Source organism: Ictidomys tridecemlineatus, chromosome 6 (genome assembly GCF_052094955.1).
Source record: "Ictidomys tridecemlineatus isolate mIctTri1 chromosome 6, mIctTri1.hap1, whole genome shotgun sequence".
Taxonomy (NCBI): Eukaryota; Metazoa; Chordata; class Mammalia; order Rodentia; family Sciuridae; genus Ictidomys; species Ictidomys tridecemlineatus.
In genome coordinates this window covers 155,503,645-155,530,339 of record NC_135482.1, presented here as the reverse complement: position 1 = coordinate 155,530,339, position 26,695 = coordinate 155,503,645, and the positions used below count along the sequence as shown (strand labels likewise).

The 26,695-nt window shown below is 38.1% G+C and overlaps 1 protein-coding gene and 1 long non-coding RNA gene across 3 annotated transcripts in view; one reads left to right on the top strand and one right to left on the bottom strand.

The window, feature by feature from the left end:
• The window catches only part of LOC120888434 (von Willebrand factor A domain-containing protein 8-like), a 183,708-nt gene extending 161,768 nt beyond the window's left edge, over nucleotides 1-21,940 (top strand). Inside the window, exons 6-8 of the mRNA XM_078015851.1 lie at nucleotides 2,045-2,200; nucleotides 17,715-17,875; nucleotides 19,792-21,940. Of these exons, the coding sequence (XP_077871977.1) occupies nucleotides 2,045-2,200; nucleotides 17,715-17,731 (173 nt within the window). The 3' untranslated portion in view covers nucleotides 17,732-17,875; nucleotides 19,792-21,940. The remainder of the gene's footprint in view (nucleotides 1-2,044; nucleotides 2,201-17,714; nucleotides 17,876-19,791) is intronic.
• LOC144365062 (uncharacterized) overlaps nucleotides 1-26,695 on the bottom strand; it is a 162,997-nt gene that overhangs the window by 76,196 nt on the left and 60,106 nt on the right. For both annotated transcript variants that reach the window (XR_013423338.1, XR_013423339.1), the window contains exons 2-4: nucleotides 2,017-2,164; nucleotides 1,839-1,882; nucleotides 114-170 (exon numbers count right to left, since the gene is read on the bottom strand). This is a non-coding gene — a long non-coding RNA (uncharacterized LOC144365062). The remainder of the gene's footprint in view (nucleotides 1-113; nucleotides 171-1,838; nucleotides 1,883-2,016; nucleotides 2,165-26,695) is intronic.

Genomic DNA, 26,695 nt, shown 5'->3' with positions numbered 1-26,695 from the left:
TAACTGAAGAGACATTGAGTAAAATTTCCCCAAAGACACAGCTATTGAGTTGGGGCCAGGATTCAAACTCAGGCAGTCTTTCTTAACTAGTATAGTATATAATATGTACTTACTGTACTGTACAATACTGTTCCTCAATACTGAAGTGTCATCCTGAGTTCTCATGTTACCTGTGAGTGAATAAAAGACACTCGTTATTAGGATTCTTATAAAGCAAAGGTAATAAATCAGTAGCCCAAAGACCAAATATATCTAGTAGATGTATATATTTTCTTTGGTCAATGTAACATTTTATTGATTGATTTATTGATTGATTGATACCAAAGATTGAACAACCCCAAGATCCACTATCTTAAAACCATATTCCCAATCCACACTCCCAACCCTTTTCATTTTTTCTTCTGAGACAGAGTCTCACTAAGTTGCTTAGAGCCTTAACAAGTTGCTGAATTTGGCTTTAAACTTGTGATCCTCCTGCCTCAGCCTTCCAAGTCCCTGGGATTACAGATGGGCAACACCATTCTTGGCCAGTGTAGTATTTTAAAGTAATTTCATTTGGAACATAGGTAGCCAATGTTACCACCACTTTTTAAAATACTACCTACTAGACTTATATCCATTTAATTTTCATTTTTTACATAAACCATTCATAGAGGATTATTATATGACATATATCTACCAGTACATAAACTTGGATTTATATTGGATGACTTTTCTGAAGCTAATAATGTTTGTCCATTGTATATTATTCAAAGCTAAAAATAAAAATTGATACAATAATTAGCTTCAGATCTTAGCTAAGGTAGAAGTCATCATTAGGTCTCTTAACTTCTCTGTGTTATTATTCATTGTTTTCAAAACAAAAGAAATTTTATCTGTAGTTTCATGTCTTGTGGGAAAACAAGGTAACATGTGAAGGAAGAGTTGCTTAATTAGCAAACATATAGTAAGTGTCCATAATTTCAAGCCTTTATTATACACATGTATATATTAATTGTTACTAAATGTTAATTGTACTTATATTATATATACACAAATATAAATTCTCTATATATATGTATACATGATATATGTACAATTATATACACAATCATACAAATAATTATATGTGCATATATAAGTGTATACATAATGATAGAATATATATTATTTATAAATTATATATATATATATAATTAATGTACCTCACAGAACTATCTTTTTTATAATTTTTAATTTGTTTTAATTAGTTATACATGACAGTAGAATGCATTTATAACAATTTTATGTATCATACAGAGATGGGATATAATTTCTCATTTTTCTTTTTTTTTTTTTAAAGAGAGAGTGAGAGAGGAGAGAGGGGGAGAGAGAGAGAGAGAGAGAGAGAGAGAGAGAGAGAGAATTTTTTTTTTAATATTTATTTTTTAGTTCTTGGCGGACACAACATCTTTGTTTGTATGTGGTGCTGAGGATCGAACCCGGGCCGCACGCATGCCAGGCGAGCGCGCTACCGCTTGAGCCACATCCCCAGCCCCAATTTCTCATTTTTCTGATTGTACATGTTATAAAGTCACATCAGTCCTGCAGTCATTTATGTATATAAGGTAATAATGTATGTTTTATTCCACTGTCCTTCCTTATCCCCATATCCCCTCCCCTCCTCTCCCTTCACTCCCTTCTACTTAATCTAAAGTAACTCTGTTCTTCCCTAGTGCCCCCCTTATTGTGAATTAGCATCCACATATCAAAGAAAACATTTGGCCTTGGGATGGAGTTGGAGAATATCATGCTAAGCAAAATTAGCTAATCACAGAACTATCTTAAAGCAGTAATCTAACTTTTAGTTTCAGACTTACCATCTGATTTTCCTTGTTTCTTTCCAGGGGAACACACTGCAAGTCTGGGAGGGAAAAGAGGTCCTTATCAGATCCTGAACCACTGGGTTACAGGTGTGCACCACCATGCCTGGATACTTCTCAGAACTATCTTAAAATCATAATCTAATTTTTGTTTTGTGGTCAGGTTCAGACTTACCATCTGGATTTTCCTTGTTTCTTTCCAGGAGGAAGAGACACTGCAGGTCTTGGGAGAAAAGGAGGTCCTTATCGGCTGGATGCAGGTCACACAGTGTACCAGGTCTCTGAAGCTGAGGATGACGTGGTTCCAGAGGAGATCAAGAGAGCTGCAAGAGAGATGGGCCAGAGAGCATTTCAACAGAGTAAGTGTTCACTTCACATCTACAACAGTGCTTCTGACTAACACACACATTTTTACACACACATGTACACTTACATGTATGCATATACACAGGTGTGTACACACGCATACATTCACACATGCATACACATTGTTAGGTGCTAAACTCACGAGGTACAGAGACTGTTCCCTCCAGCTATGCAGACAATGGCAAGATCAGTGGTCCGAAATGAGGTAGCACCCATCCTCTGCCAGGATTTGGAAATGAAACAAAGCTAAATGAACAGAGGCACCAGAACAGAATGTACAATATTGATGATGGAGAGAACCAGCTTGCCTACATAGGGAAAAAAGGTAAGAGCTGGGGAGAGAAGAGCAATGAAGTTGGTTGGGGAAGCCTTGTTGACATGTGGGGTCTTTGAAACCAGGCCAAGCAGCCTGTGGTCTTCAGATGTTCCACAGCTGTTTAGGCCACTTCATTACCCCATCTAAAAAATAAGAAGAGTCCACTAGATACTTTCACTAGACTTCCATGTACGTTCTTCAGCTAATTGAGAAAACACCAAAAGAACAAACAATATATCCTTTCTGAGGGACTTGGTAGCACTTTGGGAAACAGATTTATATTTTTGTGCCCAATGAAAGGAGTTGGGCGCAGTTAGAAAAAGGCATGCTCAAGTGCATGTGAATGATGAAATTCCTCCCACATAGAACATCTGGTATTTCATTACATGCTGTGCTTTCACATCCTGCAAGTAAACAGTACAGAACAATAGGGACAGAAATGCATGTCTCGGCCAGCCATGCCCTCAGGAAAGACTGTGAGCCTCAGGATGGGTTTGAGAGGCAGAAGTGTAGCCTGCTGGCTTCCCAGGTGACCTCAGACAGTTTATTTATACTTGCTGAGCCTGAATTTGCTCTTCTGGAAACTGGAGACTTCCCTCTCCCTTCCTCTCAGAGAGATTATTAGGACAGATAACTATTTTAGAGGAATTTCTCAAAAAGAGGCAGAAGGAAAATTATACTATAATGAAAAGTCATGTTAGAATTAAAATAATTGCTCTATGTTTCATATTAATAGTAAAGTATCCATTTAGGAAAAGAATCAAATTATTAATATGTGTCATTCTTCCCTCCCCAGCTAGCCAGTTGCTATAATTGCCCCCTCAGTTCTTCACAGATAATTATCCAGTCTGAATGTTTGTCTCAGTGGATAAGCAGGTTGTTCTGGCACACAGATCACTTGCAGGGAGAGAGGTAAGCCTTGCACCTTGTCCAGGTGCTTGGACACAAGTATGCAACCCTTCTCTGAGTGCCACTAGTGATAAGGAGCCTGGTTCTGTTGAGGACCATCGCCCTCCAGGGGAATGAGATCAAGGGGCCTTGGTAATAAGACAGCTGAATTAGTGAATATAAGAGAGGAGATAAAATATGGAGAAAAGAATTAGAAAACCATATCCCTGTATTAAATACTGTAGAGAAGATTCCTAGTCTAAGAAAATGATAATACCATAGGATGGTTGAAATCCAGAGGAGGTGAGCAAGAGTGAAAAAAGGGGAGGAAGAAATCTAAATACATAAAGGTCCTAAGATGGAAAATTTTTCTTTAACTCTTTATTATGGACTTTTTCAAGTAGAGAAAAACATACAATTATCCTGTGAAGATGACCCCTGCAACTACAAGAAGACAGTGGTTCAAGATCTCCCTGGAGTATCTTGAAACTAATACATGATATTCTATCATTTTATCATCAGTATTTCCAAGTGTTGTTTACAATACAAGAAACTCAAAAACCACAAACACAAAACACTGTTTACCATGCCCTTAAAAGGTAATATTCTTACACAATTCATAATGGTACATCAGAGAAGATCACTATACTAGTTGCTTCATGGTGTGAAACCAAGAAATCAGCTATACAACAAGAGAAGAAGGCACTTAACTGGGAATTCATTTTGTGTATTCAAAGCAGATCTTGCTACTGGCAGTTGGTACCTACTGGTGAAGATCCCCCCCTGCATTAAAATAGTGGAGGGATACATCTATTAAAGGAACCCACATTTTTAGGAAGTCTAAGGTTTGTCAGGAATCAAAGACACTGTCCCAACTAACCTGAAAAGTGTCCTGCACAATATCCTTGTGTAGGAAAGAAGTTGCATCTCTCCCAGATGTCAGGGAACAGAGGAAGGAAGCATTTTGCAGCTCTGGTGCAGAAGATGGGCAAATGAGGAACTGAATCCTGGCAACTGTGCCTGTTTCTAAATACATGTCTGGCAAACCCATATTATGTTTACATAGAGTGTGCCTAAGTGACTAGGAGAAAATAAAATGTGGAGAGGGGTTTATAAACAGAAATATGGGTCAGGGAAATCCACCCAACTTCCCCTCTCCTCCAGACTGGCTGCTTGAATAATTGGCTAAAAGACAGGCCTGACTGGGAGAGATGCACATGGCTGGGAGTTTGAAAGGGTGTTGTAGGAAATGGTTCAGAGTCTGAACCCAAAAGTCCAGAAAACACAAAGTTCATGACTGACTGAGAGGAACAAAGTTTTGCCCCTCCACTACACAAGTGAAACCCAGGTGTTTTTCCTAGGAGATAGTCCCCCAGTGTAATCTGGCAACTGCTTAGCTCTGGAAGTGTACTGATTTAAAATCTTTAGAACAATCACCATCCAATGAGGAACCTGGAGGTTACCTAAATCTCAACTCTGCCAACCAGGAGCCAGGCCTATGGGATTTCCCTTCACACTTCAGTAACCCCGCCTAACACTCCGGACAAAGAAAGCCAAGAATCTTTTAACCCCAGTGTAAAAAAGTTTTCATTGAGATCTTTTTTCCCCCTATTTTCTGCTCTCTGTTCAATTGTGACTTGAATGGTTCATGGACACTTATACATATTTGTATGTTTCTTTTTTCTCATTGCTAGCTTTTTTTGAAGGCATTTATTTTCATGAATCAGTATTTTGAAGACTAAGATGTTTGATTAGAACATATCATTTTTTCTCTCTTCTGTTTCCCTTTCTCTCTTTTCCTCTGATAACAGCCAATCTTTATTCATCTCTTTCATGATTTATTTTTTACTACTGCTTTCTTTCCTCCTACCTCACAGTCATCACATCCTATATCACTTCTTATCTATCACTGATCGACACTTAAAATTGTAAACACTTATGTAAACTTACTGTTTTTCCTGTGGGCAATAACTGACCACATCATTTCTGTTTGTTGTGATGATTAATGTTGTGAATGACAAAGCAGGAAGTATTTGTTTTAATGTAGTATATTGTTTGTATTGGTTGTTTTTATTATTTGTCTCCCCCTAAAATATGAAGTACTGGAAAACTTTAGGGACAATATAAGTCCACAGGGTAGAAACTCTATTGTCCCAGACCCATACTTTTAGATGGGTAGAAAAAAGCAAGGGAACAAATTGCCCCAAATAAACCATGATACTCCAATAACAGAATCCATCAACATCATAGTGTCAGATAGTTTAGAATGTACATAGTTAAAATGATCTGGCAGGCAAAAGACAATGTAAGGAGTAAAATCAGGAAAATATAGAGAATGAAAGATCACTTCAATAAAGAGAGATGCTGAAAAAAAATTGAGCAGAAATCCTCAAAATGAAGGAATCAATACACCAAATACTAGATCACTTGGAAGACAGTTTCAGGCAATGAAAACAAAAATATATACTCTTGAAAATAAAGTTGACCATGGATAAAAGATGTTAAGAGAGCATGAACAGAATTTCCAAGAAATATGGGATAATTTGAAAAGAACAAATTTAAGATTTATTGGGATAGATGAAGGCTTGGAAAGACAAATGAAAGGCATGCACAATCTTTTCAATGAAATAATATCAGAAAAGTCCTGAAATGGAAAATCAAATATAGAAGGCTTACAGGACCCAAAATATACACAGTTACAGCACATTAGTGTGAAAATGCCTAACATACAGGATAAAGATAGAATTTTAAAGGCTACCAGAGAAAAATGACTGGTAACATTTAGAGGGCAACCAGTCTGAATCTTGGCTTATTGCTCAACTCAGATCCTCAATGCCAGGACATCTTAGAATAATATATACCTAGCTCTGAAAGAAAATGGATGCCAGCCAAGAATACTATACCCAGCAAAATTAAGCTTCAGAATTTACAATAAAATAAAAACCTATGATGAAAACAAAGCTAAAAAGAATTCACAAATTCACAATACTCAATAAGGTATTTCATGAAGAAGAAATGAAAAATAAAAGTGAAAACCAGCAAAGGGAGAAACTACACTAGAAGAATAGTCATTCAAAGGAAGAACTAACTCAAATTAAAAACCAGATATAAATCAATATGACAGGAAATAAAAATCATTTCTCAATAATAACAATGAATGTAAATTACTTAATATCAATCAAAAAATATGGACTGACTGATTAGGCTGTCTCCAAGAAACTTACCTTATGGGCAGACATTCATAGACTGAAGATAAAAGGATTGCAAAGAAAGCATATCATTCATATGGATCTAGAAAACAAGCTGGAGTTTCTATCACCATATCAGATAAAGTAGACTTCAAGGCAGAGTTAATCAGAAGGGACAAAGAAAGACATTTGAACTGCTTAAGGGAATTACACATTGACAAAACAAAACAATTATAAATATTTATACCCCAAACAGTGAGTATCTACATACATCATACAAACCCTTATCAACTTCAAGAATCAACTAGACCACAACACAATAATACCGGGTGACTGAGTGACTTTAACACACCTCTCATCACTGGGTAGATTCTCCAGGCAAAAACTAAAAAAAAATTTTTAAAAAGCTATAGAACTAAAACATACAACTATTAATTAATAATTTAGACTTAATAGGTATATATAGAATCTTTTACCCTTGAATGACTGAATATACTTTTCTCAGCATCACGTGGATCCTCTCTAAAATAAACTATCTCTTAGGTCACAAAGCAACTATTAGCAAATACAAAAAATAAAGATGATACCTTGTAGTCTCTGATCATAATAGAATGAAATTAGAAATGATAAAATAAAAAATAGAAATTACTGTAACACCTGGAAAGTAAATACACTAGTGAATGGCCAGTGGATAGCAGAAGTAGTCAAGGATGAAATAAAAAATACTTAGAGGTAAATGAGAATAGTGACACAACATATCAAAATCTCTGGGACACTAAGAAGGCAGCACTAAGAGGAATGTTCATTGCATTGAGCTCATTCATTAAAAGAATAGAAACTCAACCTAACATAACATTATATCTCAAAGCCCTAGAAAAAGAACAAATTAACATCAAAAACAGAACAAGGAAATAATTAAAATCAGAGCTGAAATCAGTGAAAGTGAAACAAAAGAAACAATCCAATAAATCAACAAAACCAAACTCTTAACAAAGCTAATAAAGAGACAGCAAACTCAAATTGCTAAAATTTGTGATGAAAAAGGAAATGTCACAATGAAAATTTATACTCCAGTAAAATAGAAAATATTGAAGACAAAAATTTATAGAGACATATGACATACCCAAAATGAATCAGGAGGACATAGAAAATTTAAACAGATCAAATTCAAGCAATGAAATTGAAGATGCCATCAAGTCTTCCCAGTGATACCACCAGTGATGAGAATTAATCAATTTCCCCAGATATTGGAGATTGAATACCCAAGAAATGCCAAAGCAAGCATAGAAAACAAGTTTTATTTAAAGGATGGAATAGACAGACTTCTGGGAGGAAGAAGAGGATCCAGAGCTGCTATCTGAGGAAGTGGGGGTTTCCTGCCCCTTATATACATTTTAGAATTCCTTTGTTCTCATGGCCTCTCCCCCCCAACCAATTCCTGCGTGTGTGATTTGTGACCAAAGTGACTCTTAACCAAAAGGTGGTCCAAAGTTAGAGTGATCCAAGAGTGGGAACAAAGCCACCCAGGGATCCAGGCAGGAAGGGAGCATTTATTAACAGCCCCTGTAGGGAGGAACAATTTCCTAGAGGCAGGTCACTTTGACAACAGGTGGGGAAGAAGGGGAAGGGTTATGGAGGTATTAATATTTGATTTCCTTTCCTTTCAAACCAGCCCCTATCTCCCCAGTTGTACCCAATTATTTATTATCTGCACTGACTGCCTTTTGTGCCCTGGCTTCAGTTCCCCCTCTGAGAATGCAGCTCTAAGTGCAGTTAGAGGAAAATGGACAATGACCACATTGGCTGCTTCAAGCTGAGAGGAGCTAATATGGAACAAGTAGTTTGGGTTTCCCTCTTAGAAATGTTTTGGGTCATTTGAGGGGCTCATGGCAAAAGCCTGGTTCAGAAAGAACAGTTTGTAAGGTCATCTGTGGGGTGGGTGCTTCTATGAGAGAAACAAAAAGTCATCATTACTGGAATGATATTAATACAAAATAAATGTTGCTGCATCTGGAGCATTTCAATGAATATCATGATAATGATAGAAACCAGTAATTTCTCACCAGGAGGTGAGAAGTTGTTCCCATAATGTTGGTAAGGACATGTCCTCTATTTGGAAATGTAAATCCTTGACATTGCCAGAGTTATCAGGAATGGAAAAAAAACACTTAGTTTTTATAATGTCACAGATGCTCCAATAAAATGTAGTTAAGCTATGTATTGTCATCTGATTTTTATGAAATTTTTTTATTGTCATAACCTCTGTGCTTAGTATAAATCCCTTTACTTAGAGCTAGGTAATCTTATTAGCAAACACTAATTAAGTAAGCCTTTGTAGGAGGTCATGAAGATTTATAGGCCTTAAATCGACTATTGACTAAAAATTCTGACTTTGATAGTCTCTTTTGGTAGTTATCAGGCACTCCTGTTTAAGAATCCCTCTTTTGTAGGGCCTAGTCCATGTGTACCTTAAGTTATAGAAAAACTATTATTTCTCATTTTAAGTGCCCAGGAATGGCTATGCTTTGGCTATAACTGTTTTTGCTAGGTATTTAAGGTCAAGATGGTCAAATTGACCTTATTCCTATCTGTTGTTAAAAGTCAGCTGAATATCCTCAGGGGGTCACTCTTGGTGAACTGGAGAAAAGTCTCTTAGTTCTCTAGTGCAATCTGCCAAGATAGGTCAAGGTCTTGGTTACCATGTGCCTTCCCTTGGAAGCATTAGGCATTTCATTCTTCAATGATCCTCTTACTTTGCAGCATGTGCACTGGTTTTCTGTTCTAAAGGGTCTCAGTGATTCACCTGATTGGAAGGTCATGTGGCCCAGAGTTGCAAAGCCCTTAGAGAAGACCCCTTATTCCCTGGGTTTAAGCTGACTTAGAGGGCAAGAGTCAAATATTGGCTACTTTTTTCTTGGCCCTTTTACCTCTTAATCTTTGCTTTATGAGCCTTAAAGTAAGAGTACTGAGTTTTAACTTTAATGTCTGTAACTTTACATTTATTTACACCTTCTTTTTAATTGGGGTCTATATTAGTACTGGAAGTTTCTGTCTATCTATAGATGATGGTTTATTACTTCAAATTACTTAGGTTGTTATAGTAGAAGTTGTATTTCTGTAAGACACTAACAGACAACAGTTAAAGTTCACAAGGAAAACACACAATGAAATCAACAAGAACAAAAATATACTGAACTTGCACAACAGCTGTGAACCAAGGAACACAATTTTATAATCCCAAACTTTTACTTTAAACTTTAGCTTGAAAAATTGAAGTTTGTTAAAATGTTTCTCTAAGACATATACTTCGGATATATGACAAAGAAGCCAGTAACAATCCCATTATTACACTGATGTTCTTATATTAACCAAGTTTAGCTTTTTAAGAAAAATTTAAACTCAATAAGGGGGTGTAATACCCTAAAATAACAGTTGCTGTTTAACTAGAGTTGTACAAACTCTAAATACTTTAAGACTACTTGCTTTAAATAATAAAACTTAACAACACAAGAAATTATCTTGATAGATAAGAACAGATTAATATTTTAAGAAATCCTTGTTGCTTCAACCCTTAGAGAATTAAACTTTGGTTTAATTCAGTACATTAACATTTGACCTTAGGGAAAAACCTTGACTAGCTTTAACTGATTGTGTTACTTATATACAACCAACTTAGTTACAACAAACTTTTTTGTAATTTACTTTCCTTTTGTAACTTGCTTAGACATTTTACAACTTTTTCCTTTACCACAAAAACATTTTCTTATCCAGAAACATTTTCCTTCTACTTTCCATATTAAAATATATTTCCACACCCAGAACCTTCTAATATCACTTTCCTAGATTGATCATTTTTAAAATTTACATTCTGAAAGAATTTTTATGAAATTTTTGAATTTAGACAAATTACTCCACTTTAATATTTTATGTTTTTATGGTACTTTAATTGAAACCCAGCTGAAACTTTTTGTATTCTTTGTATATAAATTACACCAGCTAGAACCCTAACACTTAGTAACATTGTTTTAGTGAAGACACAGAAATAAAGCAATCCTAAACATTTTTTTCATTTACCTACTTATGAACACACATAAAATATTTAAATATATTACCTTATGGAATTTAAGAAGTTAAGAGCACTTGATTTTATATTTAGCAGTTAACACTTTAACTTTGTAAATTAATCAAATGCCTCTAACAAACACATTTATGGTTATTAATCCCACTGATGTGAAATCTAATTTATTTTAATTGTAAAAACAAATATATCAGACAAGTGTAGTGAACAGCACTAACCATCTCTTCCTTGTTGAAGAAAATTCTTAGAAACAATGGATATTACATTCTAGACATTTTATAAAACCAACACTCTGACCAACTAGAAAAACTTGTGAGTTAAGAATTTTAAAGAGATCTTTACTCTCATCTATTTACCTACTTGAACCCCTTTTTAAGGCACTTGAACTGAAGGGTTTTGGATCCATTTCTCATTTAAATTTTAATTTATGAGCACTCATTTATCTATATGCCAATTCTGATACCATGTACATAATGTATGGACACAAGCATATGTAGACACAACACAATATACAAGACAAGTGTGTACACATATACAAAACAGACAAGAAACACAGATATTGTAGCTTTTTGGAGGCATATCTCCACTGCAATGCTACAGATGTTTATTAAAGCCTATATTATTTATTAGACTTATTCCCAACATCATCATGTCTATGTCCTACTTAGGATCTTGTAAGAAGAAATTTCCCAAGGAATTTGAGAGCTAACCCCTGCAATTGGCCTCTCAACAATGGCAGTGTAAAAACTCTATAATTAGATGAAATAAAACTGATCAGAAAATATTTTAATTTAGGCATGCAGAAGCCATAAGACCATAAGCTCAAATATAGAATTTAAAAAAAAAAAATAGTTCTTAAAAAATGACACAGCTGTTTAATTACTCTAGAAAATGACCATGCAGAACATTTTTATCAGACCAGAGTTTACTTTTGGCTTAGATTAGAGTGAGTTCTGATATTGAAAGAATGAGAGAGAGTCTTGAAATTCTTAGGTAAAAATTTTCAAGGTAAAAAAGTCTTGACCATTTCATTTTTCCCTCCCTGTGCTGAAGTGTTTAGGGAGAAACTTGTTGAGAAAGCCACAAGCAGCTTGAATTTAAAAGTGACACACTTTTTTTCCCTTCTGGTCCCAAATCTGCAAGCATTTGTGAACTCTGCAGGCCTCCACAATTTTACATTTCAATGCAGGCCTTGGCAAAATAGAGATCTGTTAAAAGCTAAGCAAAGGAGGCTGCTGTTTTGAGTAAAACCTCATGTATACAGCATTTTAACCATTTTTTTAAATTTCCTGAGTTGGTAATCAGGCCAGGTTTGGATGCAGAAAATTATGAGACATCATCTCTCATTACTTTTGATGATGAGGCTCCCTTCCTGAACAACATGAACACAACCTAGCAAAAGAAAACAGGACCCGTAAATGCAGGCACCAAGGAATTATCTCTTTGGCTAGAGTATGTCCCAGAGCCTCTAGAAGTCAGCAGTTTCTGCCCTTCCTTCCATGTATGACCTCTGGATTTAACTGCTGCCTTACAAATTTGGTCATGACTCATGTGCTTTTTCAGGAGTGGCCATGAAAAAGATTCAAGCCTCTGGATTATCCTCCCTTACCACATGAATTATGAATCCCTGGGAGAACATGGGACCCTGTTTGAAATAAATCTTTATCTGTGTTGAACTAGTTAATGAACTTTTGGGAGGGAAAATTTGGCCTCATTTAGAATGAGGGATCATAGCTTAGTCTAATTTACCTTTTTGACACAATTTGGGTTTTTTAAACAAGGTCTGAAAAGTCGTTAGGCTTGCATATTGGAACCTTGGATTATTTTTTTTTTCCTTTTTATAGAACAGGCTGAGCTGTAGAATGGCATTCTAATTTATATTTCAGTCTGATGGCCATGATTCTCTATCAGAGAGTTGGTATTGAGACCATGTTTGGCAGCAGAACAAGACTAGGGGAAAAGGCTGGAATAAAGAGTTTGCTCTTCTTGTGGGTATAAATCTCCCTATCTCCCTTTTTGTGGTCAAAGAAGTTAATGGAGCATGGGGAAATCTCTACAGACTATGAACAAAGAGAAATCAGGCATTTCCTTCTGAACCACTAAAATTATACAGCTTAGAATTCCTTTGTTCTCATGGTCTCTCTCCCATCCTGCATACATGACTTATGACCACAGTGACTCATGGTGGGCCAAAGGTAGAGTGCTCCAAGGTGGGTAACAAAGCCACCCAGGGGACCAGGCAACAAGGGAGCATTCATTGAGAGTTCCTGAAGGAAGGAACAATTCCCTGGAGGTAGGTTACCTTGACAGCAGGTGGGGAAGAGGAGGAAGCGATCTAGAGGTATTAGTATTTAATTTCATTTCCTTTCAAACCAGCCCCCACCATCTCCCCAGTTGGACCCAATTATTTATTATCTACACTGCCTGCCTTTTGTCCTCTAACTCCACCACCAACACCACTTACACCACCACCACCAACAACAACAACAAAAACAGATTCTCAGCCAAGTTCAACAGATTCTCAGCCAAGTTCTATCAGACCTACAAAGAATAACTAACACCAATCCTCATAAAATTATTCCATGAAATAGAAGGAGGAAACCTTTCCAAAATTATTCTATAAAGCTAGTATCACTCTGATATCACCACAAACATAGATGCAAAAATTCTTAATAAAATACTGGCAAATCACATCAAAAACATATTTTAAAGATAGTGTGCCATGATCAAGTGGTGTTCATCCCAGGGATGCAAGGTTGGTTCAACATACAGAAATCAAGAAATGTAATTTATCACATCAATAGACTTGAAGACAAGAACCACATGATTATCTCAATAGATGCAAAAAAAAAAAAAAAACGTTTGACAAAATACAGCATCCATTCATGTTCAAAAAACTACAAAATCTAGGGATAGCAGGAACACCACAACATTGTAAAAGCTACATATGCTAAACCTAAAGCCAACATCATTCTAAATGGAGAAAAAAATGAAAGCATTTCCTCTAAAAACTGGAACCAGACAGGGATGCTCTCTTTCATTTCTTCCATTCAACATAGTCCTTCAAACTCTGACCATAAGAAAAATATTAAGAGGATACAAATAGGAAAAGGAGAGCTCAAACTGTCCCTATTTGCCAATGACATGATTCTATATTTAGAATACCCAAAGTAGGTGAAAGTCCTCTACAATAAAAACTACAAATACTAAAGAAACATTGAAAAAGTCCTTCTATCTCCCATGTTCTTGGCTAGAAAGAATTAATATTGTCACAATGGCCATATTACCAAAAGTGCTATACAGATTTAATGCAATTAAATTAAAATTCCAAAGAACGCAGTCATGAAATTCATTTGGAAAAAAAATGAGACCCAGAATAACCAAAGCAAACCTCAGTGAGAAAAGAGAAGCAGGCAACATCACCCAGAACCTTATGCGCGTTGACTATAAACTGTATTTATGGACACATGTGCACTATGTTAATCCTGCCTCTTCACAATAGAAAAGAGATCAGTATGACTTCCTACTGGAAAACACAAAATATAGTACATTAAATGTTAACACAAAATCTCCTCTATGTGTGTATGAAAGAGACATAGACTTTGGAGACTGAACTGCATTCCTAGTCCTTTTTGTCTTTATTATTGTTTAATTTTAATCTGAGTCAGGTTCTCACTATTGTGTGAGGCTGCCTTTCAGCTTGTGATCCTCCTGCCTCTTGCCAAGTCATTTGGGATTACAGGCATGAGCTACCATGCCAGGCCAAAATTTGCCTCTTAAAATTCTGTAACAGGAAATACTAAACTCTTCACTTTCTTATTTGCTTTAAGGAAAACTTTTGTGATCAAGTAGCACTTCCTGGCACTTCCTGGTATGATTCTCCATGTAGGATAAGAGGCTAAGAGGTAACCAGACTTTCATAAAGAGAAAAGAAGACAAAGGCAGAGGGGGATTCAGGGGAGAAAGCAAAGAGCAAGACTAGAATCACAATGTTCAAACCACATTTGAATATTGAAAAGCAGATTAGTCTTTGAAATTCAATTATTGCTTGCAGAGACACAGGATGAAAGCAAAAGTGTTTAAAGCTGTTTCTGACATCTCATTGGTTTTAGGAAGCAAATACAGCTAGTCACTTCAATAAGCAATGGAGACACTAGTCAGATCTCAGATTTACCTCCTGGCCAAAAGCAGCATAGCTTTATCAAGTATGTATCCCAAACAATGACCTTCCCATCCTTATTTTGTGTAAAGTTGTTACCTATCTTCTCAAATGTGCTTAGAGGAAGGAAAACACTATGGATTATCAGAGCTTGATTACATCGACCAGGCTATAATAGCAATGTTACCCAATGAAATTTTCTAAGGATAAGAACCCTTTCTTATTTGACAAAGTGTTGGGATGGACTAAACACTCAATAAATAGTTTAAAATGAAACTGAATCCTCTTTTATTTTTTTATGTAATAGAAGGGCCAAACAAGAGAGGTTAAGGACACTTAGAAATACCATCTAGGTGTGCTGAAACCCAGGCCTAGGCCCTTACTTCATAAGGTAGGAAAGGTCATAGTTGGAACACTTTTTCTAGGCAGCATTACTGAGCCTATCTTCACCTTGATACTGAAAGCATCAATTCTGTTTCAGAACTGGTGTCCATACTAAACTAAAGGTGATGAGTCTGGAGTCCCTTTCCTATATCACACTTCAGAATTTGACTGATTACTGCTCAAATGATACAACTTCATTACCACTAAAAGCAAGTGTTCCGTTACAAATTCAATCACTCTTTTTAAAAATAAGTTTTTTATTTATATATGACAGTGGAATGCATTACAATTTTTATTCCACATATAGAGCATAATTTTTCTTGTCTCTGGTTGTATAAAAAATATATTCACACCAATTCATGTCTTCATATGTGTACTTTGGATATTAATGTCCATCACATTCCATAATCATTTCTAACCCCATGCCCCCTTCCTTCCCCTCCCACCCCACCATATCTAGTTATTCCTCCCACTTAAAGGGCTCATTGTGTGCTTGATCCTGCATTAGAAAGAAAAATACAAATGAATAAAATATGTTCTATACCTTTGCAAGCACTAGAGACTAGTGGTTAAAACAAATGTAAACTGAAATCATTTCCACAACACAATAATTGATATAATCATGGTGCTATGGAAACAGAAAGTAATCTATCTCTCTCTCTCTCTCTCTCTCTCTCTCTCTCTCTCTCTCTCTCTCTCTCTCTCTCTCCCCTGTGATTCTAAAGCCTCTGACTTTTGACTTGAGTTTTGACAATTAAGTTGTGGAAAGGAGAGAATTTTCTAAGGAGAGAATACACACAGAAACATTAACCATAAAAGATATGACCTGTGCTAAACACCGCAGGTAGCTGCATCAGAAGTAAAAACAACCAAGGAGGAAAGAGTGTGATCTTAAAAATGTTATATACAATGCTGCAGGCAACAGGAAGCCATCAAAGGGCTAGGCATGTGTGGTAGGTAGGGTAATCTCTGTGCCCACCAAAAGATATGTACAATCTAAACCCCAGAACCTATTAATATATTGCCTCATGTTGTAAAGCAGGAAATATGGTTGATCAGATGATCTTCAAATGAGGAGATTATCCTGATTACCCAATTGCTATGATCTAATCACATGATTCTTTAAACTGAATAAGGAAGATGAAATGGAAGAGTCAAAATATGAGAGGAACTCAACCCACGTTACTAATTCTGAAAATGAAGGCAGGGGGAAAAAAGCCAGGGACTCTTGGTGGACTCCAAGTGGATTCTAGAAAATGAGAATTTTCTCAGCAAAGAGCCAAAAAGCAAGTAGGACCCTCATTCCTTTAAGGTAAGGAATTGGGTTTTGCCTACAAACCAAATGAACAAATAAAACAATCTCCTACTTCATAAACATGGAATGTCTTACCCTGTATTGGATCTTCTTTGACTTCCTTCATCAACATTTTATACTTTTCAGTATTAAAGGCCCATAATATATGTTGTTAGAAATACAGTTGAGTACCTTTTTGGAGCAACTGTGTTTTTAGCTTAATTTCCACAAGTTTATTGTTCCTGTAGAGAAATAAAATGGATTTTATTCTGAATAATATTTATTCTGAATCTTGCTGAACTTAAGTTCTAGGAGTTCTTGGAAGCTTTTAAAAATACTTGCTGTGTAAAATCATGTCATATTCAAATGGGGACTGCTTTCTTTCTTGCTCTGTGATTTGTAGGCTTTACATTTCCTGTTCGTGCCTTAATGCTCTGGCTAAAACTTCCAGCACTGGTGAATAAAGTTGTGAGACTGGGCATTCTTTCTTGACATCCTTTCACCATCAAATAGAATATTAGCTACACAAGTTTGATCAAATTAAGCTTTATCAAATTAGGCTCCCCTGTGTATGACTTTCCTAAGGCAGCCATAACAAAGTACCACGAAGTCATGATTTAAAACAGTACATTCTCTCATTCTTCTGGAGAATGTATATCCAAAATCACAAGGTTGTTATCAAGGACATACTCCCTCTAAGATTGCTTCCTAACTTCTGGTGAAGGTGTCAACCCTAGATATTCCTGTTCATCAGTCACCACAGGAACATTGTCTTTACTCTTATTATGAGGAGGCTTAGGTAGAAATTGCTACCAAGAAGATCTTCTTGGAGATTTTCAAATGAGGAACTTAATTTTCTTAATGGTCACTGGACCATATAAATGTCTGTGTTCTTCTGGTAGTCCATGCATTTAAACAAATTGATCTACTTCATCTAAACTGTATAGTTGTGTGTTTAAAGTTGTTGAGTTGCACTAATCATTTTTTGTTATACTCATGTTTTCCCTGAGGCTGCATATATTATTCAAAAAAGAAAAGCAGGTTTATTTAGCTGTCACTGTAAAAATGAGATCTGTTTTATTCAGGGTTTGTGAACATGAATGACACATCTGGATTTCTAGACCACTAATGATAAACTCTTATGGGGATTTGCACTGACTACAGCCACCACCCCCACTTAACTGAATTTCTGTTCAGCAGGCAAAAAGAGTCCATAGGAAGTTGTGGAGCAAGGAGGCCCTGGGGAGAAGAGGCATCTAAGACCAACAGTGGAAGTTGTAAGGATGGATCCCATGGTTTCAGTGCTAATTGATGGAAAGGCCTCAAAAAGGAGCTTGGCATCCATATGTTAAAATAATTGAGTAAGTGAAACATCCCTTCCTTCCTACCTAGAGTGGGAGTTATACTGCCCCCAGAGAGAGGCTAACATCTGTTTCTAGGAGCCATAGGGAGAACACCTGCCTGACAAGTGCCAGCCTGGCCAAGTGGCAGTCCTCAAGGAAAACTCCATCCCAGGATACCTTCTTCTTCCGCTCCTGAGAACAAGCCACACAAAATGCAAAAAGGCATTCCTCCTCTATACTGCCTCCCTCCCATCCTCCAGGATCCCTGCACACCCCTGTGGCTGTCCCAATGTGGGCCTAGAGTTGTCACCTGGGCCTGGGCTTCCTCTTCAGGCACACTCCTCCGTGATCCTCAGTAGGCCTCTCCTGCTTCCCAGAACCTCCTGCACATTCTAACCTTTCAGGCAGCTCTTAGGCAATCCCTTCCCTAGGCCAAGGTTGGATCCCAAAATGTCCATTTCCTGGCTGCACACCTGGGAAGTGACTTAGAGGGATTATCTTAGAGGGTTTTACCACCATTGGGATTTTTTTCTCTAGAAAAAGATTCAAAGAGTTTCTCCTTAAAATGCTTCCAAATATCTGATAATTTCACAATTGGGCCCTATCAGAAAAGGGCAAAATACTAAATTGACACATGTGACATGCATTTGTTTTTTAAAGGTATCCCATTTTCTGACTACTAAAAGTAATAGCAGGAAGAAGCTGCCAGAGAAGCTCTGGGGGCACAGTCCTGCAGAGCTATCAGGGAAGGAAGGTGTTAGAAGCTTTCAATCTGGCTAACCCAAGTATTTCCCACTCTTTCTTTGTACACACTTCAATTACAAACTTTGGCAAAAAGAGAACCCAAAGCAAAGAGCAGTTCCACATTGGTACACTTTGCTTTTATGTAAATAGCATCCATAAGATGGCTTGTCATCTCCACTCCCCAAACTCCATGTGCTCCTTTCTCTACTACCCTCAGCAGGGCCCATGAGGAAGTTTTGGGTGGTGAGGCAACATAACAGGTGGTAAGGCACACAGTCATCTGCTCCAGGCAGGCCCACCCCTACCACCTGGCCCGCATCTGACTTCCCTGCAGACAGTATGAAGGAGATGATGCCGTAGAACACTCTAGGGTCTCCAATGCCTTCTCAGATGTGATTCTCCAACAGTTGGCACCTACCCACTCCACACATCTTGGGATTCCTTCTGCCAAAGACCACTAGCTCAAAGCCAGTCATGTCTACACTGGCTCCAAAGCAACATCTCCGTACGACTGGGTTAAAGACAGCAAGGCTCCATTGGTTCTAGATCAAAGCAAGTGAGTGCTCATCTACACTGGCTAGAGGCAAGAGACCCTCTACTCTAGCTAAGGCAACTGAATCCCCATCTACATTGGCTAAAGCCAAGCAAGTTCCCTTATACACTTGCTAAGGTGAATCTTTATCTACACTGGCTCAGGTGAGCAAATCTTATCTATATTGAATAGGAGAGAGAGGTACAGTGATCCAGGTCTTGGAGAGGATGTCTGTTGGGTTCCAGACTTCACTCTGAAACACCGCCTTTTTTTAATATCAGCCTTCATTTTTAATCTTTGGAACATCAAATTTGACTATGCAATTTGAAAGAGACAAATTTATTAAGTATTTCTCTGGGCCTGGTACTGCATGCCTGTAATCCCAGAAGCTCCGGAAGCTGAGGAAGGAGGACCATGTTCAAAGCCAGCCCAAGCAATGGCAAGGGGCTTAGCAACTCAGTGAGACCCTGCCTCTAAATAAAATAGGGTTGGGGATATTGCCCAGTGGTTTGGTGTCCTTCTCCGATACCCATCCCACCCCCCCGGAAAAAAAAAAAAAGTACTTCTGCTATTCCAGGAGCATGGGATAAAGGACAGAGAAGAGCAGGATATAGGTAAGTATCCTAGGGAAAACTGTCTCATCTAATGTTTCTTGCAGGTCAGAGCAAGGGAGACTCCTGATGTCCAGGAAGATCCAGATATACTCCTGGCTGGAACCCATGCGGAGAAGCCCGAGCCAATATATCCACTCAATCCTGCAGCTGTTTGAGTTCACACAACCAATGCCTTGTAGTGATGACAGCATCCACAGAACAAAGGGCCATCTGGCTGGCTGTCTATTGGTTTGGTCCATCTCAGCTCTGAATTCACATTGGAACAACCCTTTTTATGAATCTAGCACCTTTCTGCTCTCCTTGCTTTGGAGCTACATTTCACTAATACAGCAAGAAATAGCACAGTAGTTGAAAGCAGATGGTGATTCCCCCAGTCACCTCTTCCAGCCTTTGCTGTTGCCATGGGGAGGCACCATGGTGGCATCTTGGGAGAAATTGCCCTCTTATGATGATGATATGCAGGGTTGTTGCTTATTGGACACAGAGTCATGCTGGGAGGCTAGGCTTGGAGTGGGGGTCTTCTCATGCAGGAAGCAGAGTCTAATAGAAGGCATGCTGGCCCTTCTGACACTCTGCTGCCCTGACCATTTGGGTCAGGTGGCAAGTGTTCATAGGGCAAACGGAAGGTATGAACAGTAGGCTCACTTGCACTCCTCTTTGGGAGGACAGGGAAATTGGAAGGATCCATGGGGCATGGGCAGGGTACAACCCTCCTTCACCCAGTCTTCATGCAGCCTGTCCTGGCTTATCTGCTGCTGGACCATGTGGTGTGTAGCCATCACATCATCGAACTTTCTTTTGGACAGAGACACTCCAGAATTATATGGGTCATAACCTGTGTCCAAGAGGATTGTCAATACTGTGGAGTCTGAGAGGTTGGGGCGGGGCACATTATGATAGGCTATGTACTTCGCAACTTGATTTGGCCAAGTGTCCTCAAAGACTTCCTAACAAAAGCCTTGCTGTGGTGTCCACTGTCAGTATTTCCTTGATGAGTCTTTGTGCCTCAGCGGAGACATGCTGGGGAAAGTCCAACTTTGGGAACAAGATTTGTCTCCTTAGTACTGGCCACCCTAAATAGGCAGCTCCCTTTCAACATAAAATACAGAATGACACCCAGGCTCCAGCTGTCCACTGGGGGGTGGGAGGGTATGTACTTACCCTTGGATGACTTCCAGGGCAAGGTACTGGAAAGTGCCCCAGAACTTGGTCAGCTTCTGCCCAGGCTTGAACCTGATGATTGTGCCAAAGTCAATCAGTCTGATGTTGCCTCTGGCATCCAGCACAATGTTCTCGGCCTTCAGGTCTCAGTGCAAGATGCGCATCTTATGGCAGTAGCACATGGCATACATGATCTCCCTGAACAGTCTCTAGGCCTTCTCTTCCTGCATGCCCCCAGGCAGAATGAGGTGATGTACCAGTTCTCTACCTGCATGTTTCATCACAATGTAGACATTTTTACAGCTTTCAGTAACCTGAAAGAGCTGGATCACATTTGCATGGTTCAAGGTCTTCATCATGTCTATTTCAGAGCAGTCCACCGAGTTCCTCTTTCCCTTTGGCAGGACGTTCATCACCACTACTGTCCCACTGCAGAGATGGTGGGATAGTTTCACATGACCAAACCCCCCTTGCCCAGTGTCCCTCAAGACCTCATAATAAAAAGGTTTCTCATGAGAGTACTGGGGTCCCTCAAGACCTCATAATAAAGAGGCTTCTCATGAGAGTAATGGGGTCCATACTAATCTGACTATTCTTACTGTTCTTCCTAAGCAGGGACACCAATTAAGGATGCTAGCTTAAAAAAATTAACAAAAAAAAATCAAAAAACAAGAGAGAGAAACCCAAATCAAGGAACTAATCTCCAAAGACCACAACCACTCAGCATGCTATCTGGGAGTTCAACAAGTCACCACCAAGAACTTCCCATGCTTATGGACAAAAACCCAACCAGAGCCATTCTCTTATATATCCTGTGTTTAAAATTTTCTCAAATTGGCTCCTTATGAGGTCAAAGCAAGAAATAGCCAAATCATGCCTGGGCATCACCCCCCATTGGCCATCTCCCTTTGGGTCTACAGGACTTTTCCACTTTAGAATAAAAATAAGAAAGTACTCCAGAAGATTTTTCTTCAATAGGCTATGGAAAATGGTATTTATTTTTCAAAAATTAAAATTTGTACAGTGCTTCAATGAACTTTTCTAAAAGTCTGTTATAATTTTGGCTTTGAACAACCTCATGATATCTACACTCAAGGTATTTGACTTCTTTTTCTTCCAACACTAAATAATGGGTGTCAAAAAAAATGGTAGCACCTCACTCACACTATGATACTATAACAAAATGCTCTGTTCCCTAAAACATTGTAGAGCACAGTATGCACACCTATGAGGTTGAGAGGGAGGAAGGGTTCATCATAATTTCCCCCATAAGATCTTCAGCAGATCTCTCATTAGAAACACTAGAGTACCAAACATTCAAAGTGATAAAGGACAGATCCTGGAAGCCAAGACAAGATCCTATGGACATCATAGAAGATCAAATCATATGACTGGGTCAGATATTGAAACTCTTTGATATATGTGGTAGAGCTTTATTTATAGGACCCAAGCCGCTTTTTTATCTGTGAAAGATCTGACAAAGAGAAAGGCACACAGACCTGGATTATACCATCTACCCCAGCCACCTTGAGTAGAGGATCCAAAGATGCAGGTTGGGTAGCGGCAGCTCGTGGACATGTGGCAGGAGGAGAGAAGGATGGAGGGGCTGGAGGGACAGTTGCTGTGGAGGCTTCATTAGAAAGAGAATTGTGGCATGTCGGGGGCTCATTCGCTGTATAGAAGAGGTGAGAGCTAAGAAAATATTTCTTTTTGGAGAGATCTTGGGACATTTAGCTGACCCCAAGGATACCTAAAATATTGTTTTATCATGCTGAGGTACACAGTCCCTCAGAGGCAAATTCAGCCCTGATTCTCCACACAGTGCATACACTTGTTACATCAGTAAATTGAGAGAGGTGGAGATGTGCAGGGCAGCATTCTCCATATTATTGAAATTATTCTGCTATAAGTTTACATCAGATTGGAACCCTCAGGAGAACTGCCAAGAAATTCCTGGAGAACATACCTGGATGGGAATTCAAATCTTTCACTACACATAACAACTAGATAGGAGAGAAGATAATCAACAGGGATGCAAGTCAGAGTGAATCAAGAGTTTGCCCTGTTCTATTTATAAGGGCACAAATATTAGTGAAGTAGCAGCCTGCTGGTTGTCCTTTACAAGTCCCAGTGAACCAAAAGCCCACTGTGCAAATAAACCAGCAGCCCACCCTGCTGTCCACATAAAGATACAAGTCACACTAAACTACATGTTTGCCCTATTCCCTTATAACCTCTTTTTAGGTAATTACCACATAATGCCATTTTTAAAAGTCCTTATTCCTGAGTCTGGGATTAGAATTTAAATATATGTTTCCTATTTATATTTGATAATTTTTATCCATAGGTGTTAAATTTTATATTTTCTACATTAATTTATACAAACATGACTTCCTGTGCTTGTCAATGAAGTGCATTATATAGGGATTGTCATGTCTATATTCATGATGAACTTTCTTCAGCCAGTCTTGGGTTTCTTCCATTATTTTATTTTGGCTCTGTCTTTTCCAGTTTAATAATGTGCTTTTATCACCTTCATAGAATAAATTGTGAATTGTTCCATGTTCTACTTGCTAGAAATAATTGCATAGAATTAGCATTAATTATTCTTTAAATGTGTGGCAAATCTCCAGTAATATCATCTATACCTGAAAATCCTTTTGGAGATTTTCAAATTAGGAATTTTTTAATGTTCATTGGACCATCAAAGGTTCATGTTCTTATGGTAGTTCATGCTATTCCAAAAATTGGTCTATTTCATCTCAATTGTAATTTGTGTATTCAAAGTATTTTGATTGGACTAATCCATTTTCCATTATTCTCAAGAAATATCTAAGACAAGATACTATAATTTTAAAAAGAGTTTTACTTAGCTCAGGGTGATAGATGCAAAACATCCAAGCCCCATGTGTTTGCTCTCTGCTGAGATTCCAAAGAAGAATGGCATCACGATGGTGGGAGCACATCCACCACACAAATGAGAAATCCCAGGGTGGGGAGGGAAGGCAGAGTGCAGGTACCAGGCTCATTCTTTTATATTAACTCATTCTTCAGGAATTAACTGGGGTCCTAGAAGAATATCCTAATCCCATTCTAAGGATAATGCCCAAAGATCCAATAACCTTTTATTTCATTCCCCTCTTTTTAAAATTCTTTTAAATTTTTTAAATTCTTTTTAGTTATACATAATGGTACAATATTTTGATTATACATACATGTATTATAACTTTCCATTCTTGTGGCTATATGTCATGTGGAGTTATGCTGCTAGTGTGTTCATATATGAATATAGAAAAGTAATATCCTATTAATTACAACAGAGTATGGTTTTAAAAATAGAAAAACAAGCATAAACATGACACATCTATTAAAAATTTGGTACAAAAAATACATGAGGGACTACTAACAGGTTCACCACTAAGCACCACTGACAAAAAAGTGACAAAAAGTTTTTTTTCTTTTTTCTGTTTATATCATTTTGAGAAACTTGGATTTTTGATTGTTGATACAATACTCTCATAATTTAAAATTTCTTACTGAATAGTGTTTTCCTAGTATTAAAATAGTTATCTATAACTACTCTCCTAGGAATCACTAAAACAATTCCAAATTCTTATGTGAGATAAAAAGAAAATAAGGTCTCCTTAAAAGCAAAAATAAAACAGGAAGATAATAAGGAGGCAAACTAGTCTCAAGTCTCTTTTGCTCTGGTGGCATGTACAAAGACCTAGAAATCCAATCTTTACCCTGTGGTAGCTATATCACAAGGAAAAGGAGATGTGACCTTGAGCCTCCATCAAGCCTAGAACACAGGGGCAAAAAGCAAGACTCTCAAGGGCCATAGGAAGCAGGTGAAGTGGAAATAAGCCTGTATAGTAAAGGCAGACTAAACAAACATTCATTCTTAGAACTCACAGTACAAGCCAGAAGTGCCTGTGTGGAAAGGAAAACAAATTTTGGGGGGAGATCCAATATGGTGGGCTAGAGGGAGGCTGCATTCTGTGTCACTCTAGGACCTGGAATTCAAGTAGTGTGAATACTGATTAGAAGACCCACAATGGTTGCTCCCATGCAGGAATCATGGCCCCTGTGCCACACAGGACTCCAGGCCTCAGCATCAGTGCAGGACTCCTGGCCACTCATCCATGCAGAATCACCAGGTGCCCAATTAAGACCACTGGCATTAGCACCCACACATGAACTCCAGCCACTACCCCCATTTGGAGCCCAATATACCAACATGGGGATCCCCTGGTCACTTCAACCACTGCAATAGTTCCCTACACCTTGGAACAGCACCCTGGGTCCAGAGACAGTCACCAGGCACAATACTGCATACCACAGAGCTGCATCAAAGAACAAGCCACACAACACCAGCACCAGGCTCCATCAGACCTGAAAGCAGCCACCTCCATGTTGGGTCATCTTCGTCACCATCTTTAGTTGGGGCAACTCCCAGCTTGGGACACCAGCTGGGGCTTAGAAGCAATATCAAGGTACTGAAAGTGCCCAAATCTCCCCTCAACTCTCCCACTCTTTCACCACTTCTATTTAACATACTTCTTGAAATACTAACCTGTTGAGAGCCACAACCAAGTCAAGATGGCGCCTGGCACTTTGCTAGGAGAAGTGGTTTGAGAAGTAATGCCAGGGAGCCATTAAGATGATGGAGATTCCTTAATGACTAATTGATGTATCAGATGATGTTAATTGAAACAAGCTGTGTATAATGAGTTAGGTATAAATACCTCTGCTGTTCTACAATAAAGTGGCTCCCGATGTTTCAACCTTCACAAGTTGCTTGTCACCCCCCAGCTATTTTGCCCAGCCAGACTGTGGCACTAGCCAGAGCAATTAGACAAAAGAAATTAAAGGGTTATGGATAGGAAAAGAAGAACTCAAATTAGCACTATTTGCTGACAAGATGATTCTATAGAAGATCAAAAAAATCCACCAGAAAACTTCTAGAACTAATAAATGAATTCAGCAAATTGCCAGGATATAAAAATCAACATCCATAAATCAAAGGTATTTCTGAACATCAGTGACAAATCCTCTGAAAGAGAACTAAGAAAACTACCCCATTTACAATAGCCTCAAGAAAAAAAAATACCTGGGAATTATCTTAACAAAAATGGTGCAAGACCTCTACAACAAAAAGTATAGAACACTAAAGAAAGAAATTTTAAAAACCTTAGAAGATGGAAAGATCTCCCTTGTTTTTGGATAGGCAGAATTAATAACGTCAAAATGACCGTACTACCAAAAGCACTATACAAATTTAATGCAATTCCAATGAAAATCCCAATGGCATTCTTCATAGAAATAGAAAAAGCAGTCATGAAATTCATCTGGAAAAATAAGAGACACAGAATAGCTAAAGCAATCCTTAGCAAAAAATGTGAAGCAGGTGGCATCACTCTACCAGACTTTAAACTGTACTACAGACCTATAGTAACAAAAACAGCACGGTATTGGCACCAAATTAAACTTGGAAACCAATGGTACAGAATATAGGACACAGAGACAAACCCACATAAATGCAGTTATCTCATTAGACAAAGGCACCAAAAACCAAAAATTGGAAAATAGCCTCTTCAACAAATGGTGCTGGGAAAACCAGAAATCCACATAAAAGAAAATGAAATTAAACCTCTATCTCTGACCATGCACAAAACTCAATTCAAATGGATCAAGGACCTAGAAATTAAATCAGACACCCTGCACCTAGAAGAAAAAATAAGACCAAATCTCCATCATATCAGATGGAGGCCCTGATTTCCTTAT